Source organism: Zootoca vivipara, chromosome 10, assembly GCF_965207765.1.
Source record: "Zootoca vivipara chromosome 10, rZooViv2.hap1.1, whole genome shotgun sequence".
NCBI classification, from domain to species: Eukaryota; Metazoa; Chordata; class Lepidosauria; order Squamata; family Lacertidae; genus Zootoca; species Zootoca vivipara.
The window spans coordinates 51,368,908-51,385,301 of record NC_142593.1 but is presented as its reverse complement, the minus strand read 5'-3'; the positions used below and the strand labels follow the sequence as shown (position 1 = coordinate 51,385,301).

The following is a 16,394-nucleotide window of genomic DNA, read 5'->3' as shown; positions in this document are numbered from 1 at the left end:
CTTTGCCCAGATTCAACTGTGCTGTCTATAGTATAGCTGCAAGTCAAAACACATTTTTTTTTGGGGGGGGGGGAGTAACATTTACTACCTAGGTCTTATCATATGGTTGAAAAACTAGGAGAGTACTTATTCTCCCATTTAAAAATATACTAGACAAACTTTTTTTTTTAAAAAAAATCTTTATTAATTCATATTAAAATCCATACAAAAAAAATATACACATTTCATTTGTACAATAATACATAATATAACTTCCAAACTTTAACATATCGCTTTCCTTTAGGTTTTCTCCATTACTTGCGTTACTTTCCCCTAAAACAAACCCTAAATTTAAATTCCCTCCTTGTCAAATTTCTCAATAAGGTCCCTTGTGGTCAACTAGTCCAAACAGATCACCAATTCTGTTTTAATATCTTTTTTCTTAAAATATTCCTCCACATATTCCCATTTCTTTTTGGAACTTTGTTTCGAATTATTCCTAATTGCCGCTGTCATTCTATCAAGGTTCATAAATTCGATTAATTTTAACTGCCACTGTTGGATTGTGGGTATCTCTTCTTTTTTCCATTTCTGGCCGATCAGCAGTCTTGCTGCAGCACAGGAGTAAAGAAAAATATCTATCCTGTCTTCAGGGAGGTTTCCAGGTACCAGACTCAATAGAAAGTATTCTGGGTTTTTTTTAAAAGGTAATCATTAACATTTTTTTCAATTCCTCATAAACTTCTCCCCAGAATTCCTTAATCTTTGCACATCCCCACCAGCAATGTATATAGTTTCCCCCTTTATTATGACATTTCCAACAATTATTTTCTTCGTTTTTATATATTTTGGCTATCCTCTCCGGTGTTAAATGCCACCTGTAAACCATTTTTAACATATTTTCTTTTATTCCAGTACAGGCCGTAAACTTCATTGTGATTCTCCATAATTTATCCCATTGGGCTTTATAAATTGGCCTTCCTAGGTCTTGGGCCCATTTGATCATAACACATTTAATGTCTTCGTCCTTCAGCTCCCACTCCAAAAGAAATTTGTAGATCTTTGATAATGGTTTAACAGTGTTTCCAATTAACAACTCCTGTAATTTAGATTTCTCTTTCCCAAAGCCAATTTTTGATGCTCTTTAAATAAACTTTGTAATTGGGTGTATTGTAACCAACTCGTACAGCATAATTTAATTTGATCATAAGATTTTAACACTAATTGTTATCCATCTTTTTCTATTAAATCTTGATACGTTAGCCATCTCCCATTTTTGTTTCTACCTCCCATTGATGTCATCTCCAAGGGGGAGGCCCACCAGGGTACTTTAGGCTCTATTAAATCCTTAAATTCCCACCAAACTTTAAGAATATACTAGACAAACTTAATTGCCTTAATATGTTATACTTATGAGCTGCTAGTGAAACCTGCCATCAAACCATGCGGTTGATGCAGCTGCATCGAAATGAGGGATGGGGGACTTGTTGCTGTCCAGATGATGCTATGAGTCCCATCATTCCTTATCACTGGCCATGCCAACTGGGGCTGATGAGAGTCAGATTCCAAAAACATCCGGAGGGCCACAAGTTCCTTTCCCTGCTCTACATGTTTATTATCTAAACTACCATCCATTGTGTATTGGCCCTAGTTGCTATCTTAAGGTTGCAGGTCATAACACTCCAGTAACTGCCACAGTTCAAGCTGATAGAAATCCCCATACTCAAGATCTAACAAATGGGGAACTGCTGCAGCCCAGTGTTTGAGCATCTGCTTTGTGTACTGAAGGTCACAGGTTCAATTCCTAGCATCTCCTTGTAGAACTGGGAGACACTCGTGCCTGAAACCCTGGCAATCTGCTGCCCATCAGTGTAGACAATACTGAACTAGGTGGACCATTGTCCTGACTCAGAATAAGCCAGTTTCATATAAAAAGGAGTGACAACATGTCTTCTTAGCTATCTGTCTATCTGAAGCATAAACATTCTGAAGTTTTCTGTAGGACTGAGTTGACACTTCTCTGAAAAGAATTCTCTGGTGGTGGTTGCTGCTGCTGCTGTTTTCGTCACCAAGCTCCTCCTGAACAGTAGGGAAATTTCAGCTTTTCCCCAGAGAATATGAAATAAAATACCCTGCCCCAGTTTCTCCATCTGTGAATAGGAAAGATCCAGTTTGATATTGCTTAATATTTCACAGCAAGCCCCACTCTTGGATGGCTTTAAGTGATGATCATACAAATTCAGGGAGGATAGGGCTATCAATGGCTACTAGCTATGATAACTATGTTCTACTTCCACTGCCAGAGGCTTCATACTTCTGAATATCAGTTGAAGGTGAGCAGAGCACTGCTACGTTCCTGTCCACCTTGCAGGCTTCCCACAGGCGTCTGGTTGGCCACTGTGAAAACAGGATGCTGGAGCGAGTGAGCTATTGGCCTGATCACACAGTCTCTTCATATGTTCTTAAGCTGGCATCCCCAAACTTTGGCCCTCCAGATGTTTTGGCCTACAACTCCCATGATCCCTAGCTAACAGGACCAGTGGTCGGGGAAGATGGGAATTGTAGTCCAAAACATCTGGAGGGCTGAAGTTTGGGGATTCCTGTTCTTAAGCAATGATCTTGGGTACTTAGTCCTTCCAACCCTCCTTTCTTAAGGCTGCATTCAACTCAGTCGTACCCAATGAAATCTATGGAGTCAAGTTAGTTACACCCGTCAATCTCAGAGGGTCCACTCTGAATATGACTTACTTGGAATCAACTCATAGCCCATGCGAACTAGCCATTTCACTTGATGAATCTCCCTGAGAAACAACTCCCAAGTTTGCTATAAATTTAGGTCCCCCCCTTTCTTTTTGCTGTCAGTTCTAAATAGGATTCCACAACCATCCCTAGAACTGGCTCCCATACAAGTGTGAGCAAAAAGAAACACAGACATGGCCACACATCTTTTGGCAGTGAGCCACGTTTTGATGAAATTGCTCCATGAACGCTCAAGAATAATAGAGTTATAAGAGCAAGAATGAATAGCTGTCGGGAAAGAGTTGGCTTTCACTCTGTCTACACAGAGCACGTTGGCCTGTGGCGAGGTGAGGGTTTTGTCCACTGCTGATTAAAGAAATTTGCACCTGTGTGTGATCAATCTGAGATTGATAGGATTGCTGTTCTTTGCTTAAGATATGCGAAGCACCGACCTGGGTCACAGCAAGAGGCTTAAGGGTATCATGTAATTTGGAGCTGAATCTATTTGAAGAAGGAGATGGTATTCAGAGGTTCCACAGCAGACTGAACTCTGTGTGCTTTGATGTGATGGTTGGCGGAGGTATCACCCAAAAGGTTACCTGACAAATGTGGGACTTTATTGTTTGCTTTGATTCACCTTGCAATGTGCAGGCTTGGAAAGCAATCGTAAAGAACAATGAGCCTGTTGCTGGGTATTTTACTGGCTGTTTCAAAAAAAAAAAAAAGTCACATATGAAACCCCAGGCCACACATATTTCCTAACTGCCCCACTCTTGCTTCCGGTTTATCTTTGCTTTTCAGGATTTCATCTTTTGTCCAAGACTCCTTGCCTTGTGTGTGTGTGTGTGTGTGTGTGTGTGTGTGTGTGTGTGTTTAATGAGGCCCTTCCTATTTCTGTCTGCCTCCTGTTTTCCCTTCAACCTGCCATAGATCTGAGCACCTCTGCCAGAGACATGGCTTAGCTGGGTCTTACCAAAGCCAGAGTGCACAGCTCAGGAGTTAAGCATCTGCCATGCATCTCCACCTGCATCTCCAAGTGTGGTAGGAGAGATTCTGCCTGAAAGCCTGGGGAGCTGCTGCCGGTCAGTGCAGACCAGTGTTTCTCAAACTTGGGTCTCCAGGTATTGTTGGACTACAACATCCCTAGCTAGCAGGACCAGTGTTCAGGAATAACAACAACAACAACAACAACAACAACAACAACAACAACAACAACATATTATTTGTACCCCGCCCTTCCGGCTGGGTTTCCCCAGCCACTCTGGGCGGCTTCCAACAAAGATTAAAATACATTAAAGTGTCACACATCAAAAACTTCCCTAAACAGGGCAGCCTTCAAATGTTGTCTAAATGTCAGGTAGTTGTTTATCTCTTTAACATCTGATGGGAGGGTGTTCCACAGGGCAGGCACCACTACCGAGAAGGCCCTCTGCCTGGTTCCCTGCAGCTTTGCTTCTCACACTGAGGGAACCTCCAGAAGGCCCTCGGAGCTGGACCTCAGTGTCCAGGCAGAATGATGGGGGTGGAGGCACTCCTTCAGGTATACTGGGCCGAGGCTGTTTAGGGCTTTAAAGGTCAGCGCCAACACTTTGAATTGTGCTCGGAAACGTACTGGGAGCCAATGTAGGTCTTTCAGGGCCGGTGTTATATGGCGGTGGCCACTCCCAGTCACCAGTCAAGTTGCAGCATTCTGGATTAGTTGTAGTTTCCGGGTCACCTTTAAAGGTAGCCCCACGTAGAGCACATTGCAGTAGTCCAAGCGGGAGATATCTAGAGCATGCACCACTCTGGTGAGACAGTCTGCAGGGAGGTAGGGTCTCAGCCTGCGTACCAGATGGAGCTGGTAGACAGCTGCCCTGGATACAGAACTCACCTGAGCCTCCATGGACAGCTGTGAGTCCAAAATGACTCCCAGGCTGCACACCTGGTCCTTCAGGGGCACAGTTACCCCATTCAGGACCAGGGAGTCCTCCACACCAGCCCGCCCCCTGTCTTGTCAGGATTCAACCTCAATCCATTAGCCGCCATCCATCCTCCAACCGCCTCCAGGCACTCACACAGGAGTTTAGTGTGATGGGTGTGATGGGAGTTTAGTCCAGCAACAGCTGGAGACCCAAGTTTGAGACCACTGGTGTAGACAGTGCTGAGCTAGGTGGACCAATGATCAGACTCAGTATAAGGCAGTTTCTTGTGTAGGGTCTATCTCTACCACTTGAGGCACTGCAGGGATGCTGCCCTGCCTTGGAAGTAAACACTTATTGTCTCTCGGTGGATTCTTGCCTCCTGTTCCCGATGCACCATGGGTCAGGAGTGTGCCCAGCTGAATCATTCTTGAGGGTGTGGTTCTGTGGTTCACATAAATCAGGCTTGAGTTCAAATAAATCCATGGGTGCGATGACTCAGAGTCAGGTTCATGGCTATCACCTTGGGTTAAGTATCAACAAAACTGGTTGGCTTTTTTTCAGGTGGCTTCTATGGCTTTTAGCCTTGGGTATCATTCATGGCTAGGGCCATGGCACTGCTTGCCCAGCACCTTGCCTGTGACATCAGGACAGCTCAGCCAATCGCTACTGTTCCATAAAATCCCAAAGCACTGTCAATGGTATCTTCTAGAACAGGTGTGGGGAACCTTTGGTCTTCCAGATGTTACTGAACTACAACTGTTATCAACCATGACAGTTGGCCATGCTGGCTGGGGCTGATGGGAGCTGTAGTTTAGCAACACTTCTGATCTAGATCATTTTTACCCTGCTGTTCAGTGAGCTTACACATAATTTTTTAACAAAACATATACATTTTTTGTGGTTGTGAACATCTCTTCTGCCATTTGTTTCACAAATGGATGCAGGACAGAGTGAGGACAAATAGAAAAAAATGAGATGGGTTACTAGAGAGAGGACCTTTTCAGCATTGGTACCCCAGAGTGGTCTTCCTAGTGCCCACATGATGACCTTTTTAGGTGCCAGGTGCATGCATTTTCAGTCTCTCCCCCCCTGTTTTTTATACATATATATATATATTCTCTCGCCCTCTTCCAACCCTCCCCCACAAGCCCCCTCCTGCCACGAGAGAGTCCCATGAAGGCTGGACGGTCGAAGGCGTTTCATTTTATAGCCGGGCCTATCTCCTCCCCCCTCCCCCCCAAAGCCCGCCCCTGTTTTTATACATATATTTTATGGACGTCATTCTCGGTTGCTGGTCCTATTCTGGGTGAGATTATAGTTTCCTTTCCTTTCCCTTTTTTCCTTTTTTTTTTTTTAGTATTTACTTGTGAGCCACCCAGAGGGCACTTGTCATATAAACATTGGAAATAAATAGACGAATGAATGAATGTAAATCAATTAAAATACTATTTGTTTACAATCTGAAAGACATTACATAAAATGGGAGGGCGGTGGGAAAGGAAGAGGGGGGAAATTGATTAACAGTACAGTAGTAGTTCTAAAGTCAGCTGGAATGGAAACCATTCAAAGACAGAAGGAACTCAGTGGAGTTCGTCTTTCAGCAGCGTTGTTCGGATGACCCTCCTTTCCATCGCTCCTGTGGCTGCAACCTGCTGACAGATGACAGCTGAAGGAGAGACATCTTCCTGGGCCTGGCCTTTCAGTGGAGTTGATGGAATGAGTCCTGCTTATTCACTGCAAGTCAGCACTCTGCAGTGCATGGGGGAGAAAACACACACACACACTAAACATGGGATAATGTGAAGATTTTGCTATGCATCCTTTGCCTGTGTAAGAGACTTAAAACACTTAAAACCACCAATGCACTTGAGTGATAAGCACCACAGGCTTCTCTTTCCCTTCCTTCCTAAGCTTGTTACTTTTTCAATTCATCTATTATGAATACTAATAACCCGGCCTTCACCGTGTGGTCCAAGGGCAAGGAACATATGGAACCAATCTAGCAAATGAAAACATCATACAACATATGTTATGTGCGAGTTCTGCCTTCCAGCAGATTGAGGTGTTCTCAGATTCATAGAGATATAGGAAGCTGCCTTATGCTGAGTCAGATCATTGTTCAATCTTACTCAGTTTCGTCTACACTGATTGGCAGCTACTGTTCAGAGATTCAGGCAGGGCACATTCCCAGTCCTATGTGGAGATGCCAAGAATTGAACTTGTATGCAAAGCAGAGACTCCACTATTATTATTATTATTATTATTATTATTATTATTATTATTATTATTATTAACACCACCTTATTTTTGAGAATAAATACCAAGGCAGTTCACAAATGCAAAAGCCAACAGCAGAATAGCAAGCAAAACTGAATTATAAAAATATAACTACCCATAATTAAAGCACGTAGTAGAACAATTTCATTTAAACATCCATAATTAAAGTGTATAATAAACAAGCTCATTAAAATAGCATAACAGTTAAAAATGATGATTTCTGCCCCCAACCCTTTCCCCTCCCACGTGCTCTGCCTTTTGTTTATAAGTTGCAAGCCTATGGCAAGAACTTGTCTGCATTACAGGTCCAGAAACAAAGCAGCCCTATGGTTTATAGGCAAAGGTGAACACCTTTTCAAAGCTACTCACAATATAGTATATACAAAACAAGATGCAAGGTAGAACAGTTTAGTGATACAAGATGTGGACAAGTTGGACAGCAAGAAAAGCCTGCATAGATGTGGATGTATTAACCACATGGGCAAAAATGGTTCAGCTGGTGTCATTCTAATGTCAGGCAACTGGCAGCTGTCCGCACCCACATGACAAGCTTGCCCTATGGGAGTGGTGGAGATAAGATTCTGGTCCACAGGCATTGTCCAGCTCCCTACCCATGTTCTTGAGGCACCAAAGCATAATACTGTGTGTAGTAGGTGTTTACCCAGTGTCCAAAAGGAGGGTTAGGCAAGTGCTAGTGAGGGCCTGAGAGGCTAGCACTACATTCACACTTGATGAATGGCAGGAAATTATGTCAGAACATGCAGTGAGGGAACATGTGATGTTCCACAGGTGAGGAACACTTGAAAAAATATGAAATCAGTCAGCATACTCGACCTGGCTCTTTTTATGATGAAAATGATGGTGCTCAAAGACCTGCATCTTCAACAACTATCTGGCCTTAGCAATCTTTCTGTCCACTCACATTGTTGTTTGCTTTCTTTATTTTTTTCTATTTCTCTTCTCTTTAGTGGTCCAAATTCAACTAAGCTTTCCCATCTCAAATTTCCTTTGAACAGTTATCCCCGGGAGGGGAAGGGAAGGCTTTCAAGCCATTCAAGCCTCAGAACCATATTCCTTTTACTGTATAGGGGAGTTTTTAATGTTTAATGCAGGCATCCCCAGACTGCGGCCCTCCAGATGTTTTGGCCTACAACTCCCATGATCCCTAGCTAACAGGACCAGTGGTTGGGAGAGATGGGAATTGTAGTCCAGAACATCTGGAGGGCCAAAGTTTGGGGATGCCTGGTTTAATGCTTTATTATGCTTTTGTATGTGCTAGAAGCCGCCCATAGTGGCTGGGGCAACCCAGTCATATGGGCGTGATACAATTGCTGCTGCTGCTGCTGCTGCTGCTGCTGCTGCTGTTAATTAATTTTCTGGGCAACCTTCCAAGGCCCTCTAGAGAATGATGGGAGTGGTCAGAGGCAAAGTGGGCGGGGCATAAAGCACACATGCTTTGAGCAGTGGGCTAGTTTGTACACAAACCCAACCCACATTTCTCTAGCTTCCATCTAGAGCAGGCATCCCTAAACTGCAGCCCTCCAGATGTTTTGGCCTACAACTCCCATGATCCCTAGCTAACAGGACCAGTGGTCAGGGAAGATGGGAATTGTAGTCCAAAACATCTGGAGGGCCGAAGTTTGGGGATGCCTGATCTAGAGGCACTATCAGAGTTCAAGGGCACTTATGAGCCATGCAAAAACAACTGGGAGAAAAAGTAGGGCCAGTGGGGTGTGTGGGTTGGGGTGATGGGCTGTGACCTGCGGAAAGTCCCAGTGGCCACATAAAGAGGCCTGAAGAGGCAGGTTTCCAGGTTTGAGGTTCCCCATCCCTGCTCCGTGGCTTCTCACTGACGCCTGGTTGGACACCATGGGATCAGGTAGATCATTGCTCGGATCCAGTACATAGCTGCCAAGTTATCCCTTTTTTACAGGGATTTTCCCTTATGCTGAATAGGCTTCCTCGCGAGAAAAGCAAAAACTTGGCAGCTATGATCCAGTATAGTGAAATGTGTTTATATTGAAAGAGGTATTACTACATATTAACCTGTCTTATAGCCAGGAAGGACAGCCTGTATGCCACAGAGAGCGGAGTGTGTCATTTTCTTCACAAACAAGGAAAAAATAATAAGAAGCAGTTAATAATAATAAAAAAGGTGCCTGACTTTGCTCCAGTGAACATTAACTTCAGAGTTCATGGAGTATGAATTCAACATGCTTGATTGGATTAATGCAAAAATAAATAAATAAAAATGTTAATCTAATATTTTTGTCTTGCCTCTGGTTAAAACAGCCATGAATTTGATAATGCATTTTTGAAAACACTCTCTGAGTGAGATCACAGTATGAATTTGATTATCCTTTTACCTGCTTATTGCTTTATCCTGTTGCTTATCACATCATTTAGTTGGCTTTGTGGAGCCCGGCTTGAATTTCCATCATGAGAGCAGAGTGGGGAGGGAGTCAGACCTCCAGACAGGTTGCTCGTACTGTGGTTATACACCTTAATGCATTATATAAATTGAGAGATGAGTATCGCTTTAATGACGGATTTCTCTATCGTGGTTTACAGTAGGTTTCCTTCCCTAGTTGGATTAGCAACACAGCCCCCAAGGCCCAATGGCCAGGCATTCAATTTGGCATTTCCATTCTGACAAGACAAAAAAGAAAAGTACTGTTTTGCCTTTTGGTTTTTAAAGATGCACACAAATCTTCATCTTTCCCCCCCCCATTTCCCATCTTTTTTTTTAACAAATTAACAAATATACCGTAAATCATCCAGGGAGGCTTTTTGTCGATAGATCAGGGTGAAGATGCTTTAAAGAAATAAAGAGCTTGTCATATTCCCCAGCCAACCCAAGAGAGGTAGGAGGGAACTCACTCATCTCTAATTATGCTGTGCCTTTTAACATAGCTGCCAAGTTTTCCCTTTTCTCGCGAGGAAGCCTATTCAGCATAAGGGAAAATCCCTGTAAAAAAGGGATAACTTGGCAGCTATGCCTTTTAAAATAACATCACTGGTCTTGCCTCAGTCTGCCTCCCTCCACCCCTCCTGCCTCAGTAGTGCTTTTGTCTGTTGTAGATTTTGAAATACATACCACCCAATATTTCTCTAGTGAAAACAGGGATGTCCAGTGCTTTTTTTCCCTAGAAAAAGACGTGCCGGAACTCACCATGAATGTCTCCCTTGTTCTCTTATAATGGCAATGGTGCGCAACTGAGAGGTACCAGAACTGAGTTCCGTCGAATTCCGACTGGGGGGGGGAAAGCCCTGGGGGTGTCCTATCCCTGACCGTTAGGTCCAGTTGCGGACGACTCTGGGGATGCAGTGCTCATCTTGCTCTATAGGCCAAGGGAGCCGGTGTTTGTCTGCACACAGATTTCGGTCATGTCAGCAACCGGGACAGTTTCTGTAAATCTGGGACTGTCCCTGGAAAACAGAAACATTTGAGGGTCTGGAACTGATGGCAGGGACTTTTCTGTTTTATTGGTCTAGGAGCAAAGAATCGGGCTGTTTGCGAGAGAGACTTGAATTCTTTCCAAAAGGCCCTTTTATCCTTGCTAGTATCCTGCCTCCAGCCTACTGTAATTAATATGTCACAATCCTACCCCTTCCCTCTGTTCTGTATGGAAGTGGTGATCAGGTGGAATCACCCTGTTCACCCTGTGGCTTCTCAAACCAGCAGCAGCTATCTGCAAATTGGGAGGATGGCACTGGGGTTTCACATCCTTATAGAAACTGAGCAAACCACAAAGGCACTGAGGAGCAAGTTAAAGGTAAAGGGACCCCTGACCATTAGGTCCAGTCGTAACCGACTCTGGGGTTGCGGCGCTCATCTCGCTTTATTGGCCGAGGGAGCCAGCGTACAGCTTCCAGGTCATGTGCCCAGCATGACAAAGCCACTTCTGGCGAACCAGAGCAGCGCACAGAAATGCCGTTTACCTTCCCACTGGAGCGGTACCTATTTATCTACTTGCACTTTGACATGCTTTTGAACGGCTAGGTGGGCAGGAGATGGGACCGAGCAACGGGAGCTCACCCTGTTGCGGGGATTCAAACTGCCGACCTTCTGATCTGCAAGCCCTAGGCTCTGTGGTTTAACCCACAATGCCACCCGCGTCCCTTGAGGAGCAAGTTACTAAGTTCCTATTGTAACGTGTTACACATAGTGATCTGCACTAGAGAGCTTTGGGCTTTTTACATGAGTATTCAGGAGATGGTGGGTTTTCCGTTTTAATCACATTTAGGAATTGGGAGTATGAAGCATTTTGTCTCATCAGTGTCATATTAATGGAACCTCGCTAGGTTGCTAGGATGAAGTGCTGCTTTGCAAAACAATGGAATCAAATTTGCACCAGCCTAATGCATTGTATTTGTTGATTATGTTTCAGTGGAAATTGCAATTGTGGCATGGTAGTTTGCCTTCAGCTAAACAAAACTGCCTGATGCACTCCAATAGGAAGTAATTCGGGGCCACGAAGAAGGCTGTGCATTTCTCTAGCAAAATAAATTGTTGTTCCGAATGACTCCTTCAACTTTCACGGTTCTGTGCAGTGTGACTCAAAGCGACCAGCGACAAATCAGTCTCCCTTGTGTAACATCATCCATTTATCTGGAGTAGTTACAGCCAAATTCCATAAAATATCCCAGCCCTCTCACACAATAGTAGACAATTCCTCCTTTCAACAAACACAAAAAGGGCTCCTGTTATTACACTTCAATTTGATTGCACATTAAAAACCTTCCAAATCTTTCTAGTGTTTTATTATACTGATGTAAAGCCTAGCCTTGATTTAATTAAAGAATTGAGGGTTGATGCTTTACTTCTCTGTCTCTCCTTTCTCTGTTTTTTTTTGGGGGGGGGGTTGCATAGCAAGGACATTCATTTAAGCAATCGGCAAAGTAGGAAACAGGAAAGTTTTAATTATAATGACAGAGCACCTTATGTTAATCAGGAGGGGGGATCTAATATACATTGGCGGATGTTCAATGGGGAGATAACAAAATAAAGTTTGGTTCTCATAACATATCTGTTCAGATGTTAACTAGAAATGAGTAAGGTGGGGGTGCTTTTTAAGTGCCTCACTTTGGATCTGAAATGACTTCTAATTCCCAGTCTGTACCAGATCCATTGTTCTGCTTTCCAGTATATATGGTGTTTTTTCAGGGATTCCCCTCTTCTCTGCAAGGTGTGAACACACTTAACATTACGTTTCTTAGTCTGTGCTCTGGCTTCGCCAGTATAACACACTGTTACAGATCTCTATCAAGAGAAATTCTAATATGTGTTCAGTATCAGGGCTGTTAAACAACTGAAAAATATTGAGTTGCATAGCCATGGAAGCTTTGGGGGGAAATTTCCCCCCTTAAAATATGCATGTCACCAAACCTCATTTATTTATTTGTTTTTAGGAACTGGAACTACTGTGAGGCAACTAGCACTCATGGTTAAAGAGGAAATATCATATTTAATATTTTATTTTTCATTCCCTATTAGAGGCACACACCAGAACCAAAACACAGCTTTGCAAAATGCACGAGTGTGGCATTAACTCTCCAATTAACTACCAATTAAAATTGACCCCTCATTAATCATCAAAAGCTTAGTTGCTGGATTTGCCCGTTAAGCCTAGAATCAGGCTGCAATCATGCACCCACTTACCTGGAGCAACTGGACAAAGGGATGCAGGAGTTGTGATGTCATCAGTTGGAGCACCGGGATAACCGATGAGTCTCCTTGCTCTGGCAAGTAAATAAACTCTTAAGAGTTTAAGTCATAGCAGTCTTTGCAAGCTTGTGTGCATTTCCAATTAAAGGCTTAAGGCTACATTTCAGTGGGCAGGAGATCTTTTGCTAAAGCTCAGTGTGTTTTGCAAGTTTAATCCATACATTCGGAGGCAAGCATCACTGAGCTCAATGAAGCTTACTCCCAGGAAACTATACATGGGACTGGCAGTGAAGGCGGTGAAGGTCCTGTGTGAGTGCCTGGAGGCGGTTGGAGGATGGATGGCAGTTAACAGATTGAGGTTGAATCCTAACAAGACAGAAGTACTGTTTGTGGGGGACAGGAGGCGGGCAGGTGTGGAGGACTCCCTGGTCCTGAATGGGGTAACTGTGCCCCTGAAGGACCAGGCGTGCAGCCTGGGAGTCATTCTGGCCTCACAGCTGTCCATGGAGGCACAGGTCAATTCTGTGTCCAGGGCAGCTGTGTATCAGCTCCATCTGGTATGCAGGCTGAGACCCTATCTGCCTGCAGATTGTCTCATCAGAGTGGTGCATGCTCTAGTTATCACCCACTTGGACTACTGCAATGCGCTCTACGTGGGGCTACCTTTGAAGGTGACCCGGAAACTACAACTAATCCAGAATGCGGCAACTTGACTGGTGACTGGGAGCGGCCGCCGAGACCACATAACACCAGTCTTAGAAGATCTACATTGGCTCCCAGTACGTTTCCGAGCACAGTTCAAAGTGTTGGTGCTGACCTTTAAAGCCCTAAACAGCCTCGGTCCAGTATACCTAAAGGAGCATCTCCACCCCCATCGTTCTGCCCGGACACTGAGGTCCAGGCAGAGGTGGTGGTGCCCGCCCTGTGGAACGCCCTCCCATCAGATGTCAAAAAGGAAAACAGCTACCAGATTTTTAGAAGACATCTGAAGGCAGCCCTGTTTAGGGAGGCTTTTTATGTTTAATAGATTATTTTATTTCATTTTTCTGTTGGAAGCCGCCCAGAGTGGCTGGGGAAGCCCAGCCAGATGGGCGGGGTATAAATAATAAATTATTATTATTATTATTATTACTGGAGCCATGCTGCTGGGAAGTTTATCATATGCTAAGCCTCCATGAAAGTGCCACAATTTTTCTTAACATTTATTTCTACAGAAGCGTGCATTTCTTGATTCCTCTATGGGGGAATGTCATGACATACTTGTATTTTAAAATTTACCACTACACCAGTGACTGGTAGTAAGTTGCATTCAACTCAGTGTGACTCATTTCGGAGCCAAACTCTGTAGAGTTATGCTTTCATTTAGTATGTTCACCTCTCTGGATTCAAATGTTTGTCCTGTATTTCATTTTCTGCTCCCTTATTCTATACTGTGTTTGTGTGGGTGAATTTTCTCTCGCGCGGTGAAACGGAAGATTCCCCACTGAGAATATTTAAATACTCTTCCCCGCTGCTCCTAAGACAAATGGTGTGATTATTAAGTAATAACCATTCCTTTTCCTTCCGTAGATCCTGGGTTGCACAGGCAACAATTTTTCCTGCAGAGACCGTCAAATGTGGTCGTTGTCGAAGGGAAAGACGCTGTGCTAGAATGCTGTGTCTCTGGCTATCCAGCCCCAACGTTTACGTGGCTGCGAGGAGATGAAACAATCCCATTCAGGTACCTAGTTCCTCGGTTTATTGGGAAGAGCAAATCTAGAATTCTGCTGCTCACTTTTGGATCTGCTGCTTTGTCCCATGTGGGAACACCATTTGTTGAAAGAAGTTGAAAGGAGAGAAGATCATAAGTCTGCTGGAACCCTACACATGGGAAGGAGTGAACAGCCCTCCCACTGTATATAATTGATAATTCATGCTTATGATATTGTGTAATTTCTTTTTAAATTGATCTGAGGGAACAGTGGAGAGGGTGGGATGTAAACCTTCTAAAACTTACAAAGCCATCCTATCCATTCCCTTATTTTAAACCAAGTTTTCTTGCCAATATTCCAGGTCCAAAAAGTATTCATTGCTAGCTGGCAGTAACTTACTGATATCTAATGCAACAGATGACGATTCTGGGACATATACTTGTGTGGTCACCTACAGGGAGGAGAACAGCAGTGCTTCAGCTGAGCTATCTGTTTTGGGTGAGTACAGAGAATCCTATATCTTTTGCGGAGTCCTTTGTGGTGTGAAAAAGTCCCTTGCATCTGAAGAAGGATTCAGTGCGCTTCCAGATGGGTATTTATTGTGGAGGCTCACACAAAGTGTCCACACTATGTCACTGGCATAAAAATGCTGGCTTATTTCTTCTCCCCACCTTTAATACGGTTGATACTTTCAAGGGCTAATCTGGTAAGTAAAAAACAAACAAATAACCTGTTACTAGCTACTTGTTTGCTATATCACAACTGGAACACCCTCACCTTTCTTTTATTGGGTTGAAAGACATCTTCACATGCCTACAATGCCATGAAAAACATTCAATTGTGTTTACTCTCAAATTGAATTCCAAATATTGTCTCTGTGGTTGGGTGATTTTTAGCTCTATGGGTAAGATGATTTTTCCTGTGTTTGTTTTCTTCCTCATTATGTTGAGCTTGTTGGGTTTTTGGGATTTTAATATTAAATTTTTGCAGTGTTTATTGTTTTTGATTTGTATGTCACCAACAGCATTTTTTATGGTGACAAGGAATTAAGCCATAGGGTTACTATGTGTACTGATGTCATTAGGTGATTGATAACTCAGATGCTGAGGACATTGCTTGTCATTCTGTGTGAAAATTCATTCTAAAATAACATATTTCCTGCCACTCATTATGTACTTGCTTTGGTTTGTCTTGCTAGATTACATTCTTCTTTGCAGGAATAATGTTGTTCTACCACCCTCAATTTCAAAATGGTCAGATCCAAACCCAGAAGAACATTTGCAAGTGTTTCTCCCACTCGGGTGCCTTGGCACAAGGCTGGGGTTTCTAATACATCTTCATGTTCTTTAAAGATGGGAGTTTCAAAATAAAAGCTGCTATGTGGGGCTCTGTGAGATAAGATCCCTAACTCTTCTTTAGTGAGACGTAAGGCGAGGATCTCAACTTGGAAAAATGTATGGCTCTGGTTTAGAATGCTTCAAGGTTGTAATCCAAATGGCTGCCTGGGGAAAATTCCATACCACCTGTTTCTACACTTGTTCTCTGTGTCATTTGAGGTGCCATTCCTGGCATTTGGGAACATTATGGTCTCAATCTAATAGCAAGAATATTTGGGGAGCGGGAAGCCCCAGTATGAGAGTTAGCCTAAGAGGTTAGTCCAGGCATCCCCAAACTGCGGCCCTCCAGATGTTTTGGCCTACAACTCCCATGATCCCTAGCTAACAGGACCAGTGGTCGGGGAAGATGGGAATTGTAGTCCAAAACATCTGGAGGGCTGAAGTCTGGGGATGCCTGGGTTAGTCTTTTTATTGCTGTCCACGGTGACCAACTGCAGCTAGAGTTGAAGATATGTATGTGGCGGTGGAGGGCTGCTCCTTATGTATGAAGTTGTTTCTTTTTTCTTTTTTAATTTTTTAAAGACTTTTATTGATGAATACAATACTCAGAAACGCAAAACAAAACACAAAACAAACTTATTATACATACAACTCCTTGATTCCTACAAAAGTAAACAATGAAACATACATTAACCAAAAGAAATATCAAACCTACTGTCAGGGCTTGTGTATGGCTACTCTTGAGTAAAGACGCCAAAGTCCAAAGTCTCTTGAGTAAAGACGCCAAAGTCCAACAGGT

At 43.4% G+C, this 16,394-nt stretch overlaps 1 protein-coding gene across 1 annotated transcript in view; it reads left to right on the top strand.

Annotated features, from left to right (window-relative positions):
- DCC (DCC netrin 1 receptor) overlaps positions 1-16,394 on the top strand; it is an 876,197-nt gene that overhangs the window by 431,775 nt on the left and 428,028 nt on the right. Inside the window, exons 4-5 of the mRNA XM_060280362.2 lie at positions 14,137-14,287; positions 14,620-14,756. Of these exons, the coding sequence (XP_060136345.2) occupies positions 14,137-14,287; positions 14,620-14,756 (288 nt within the window). The remainder of the gene's footprint in view (positions 1-14,136; positions 14,288-14,619; positions 14,757-16,394) is intronic.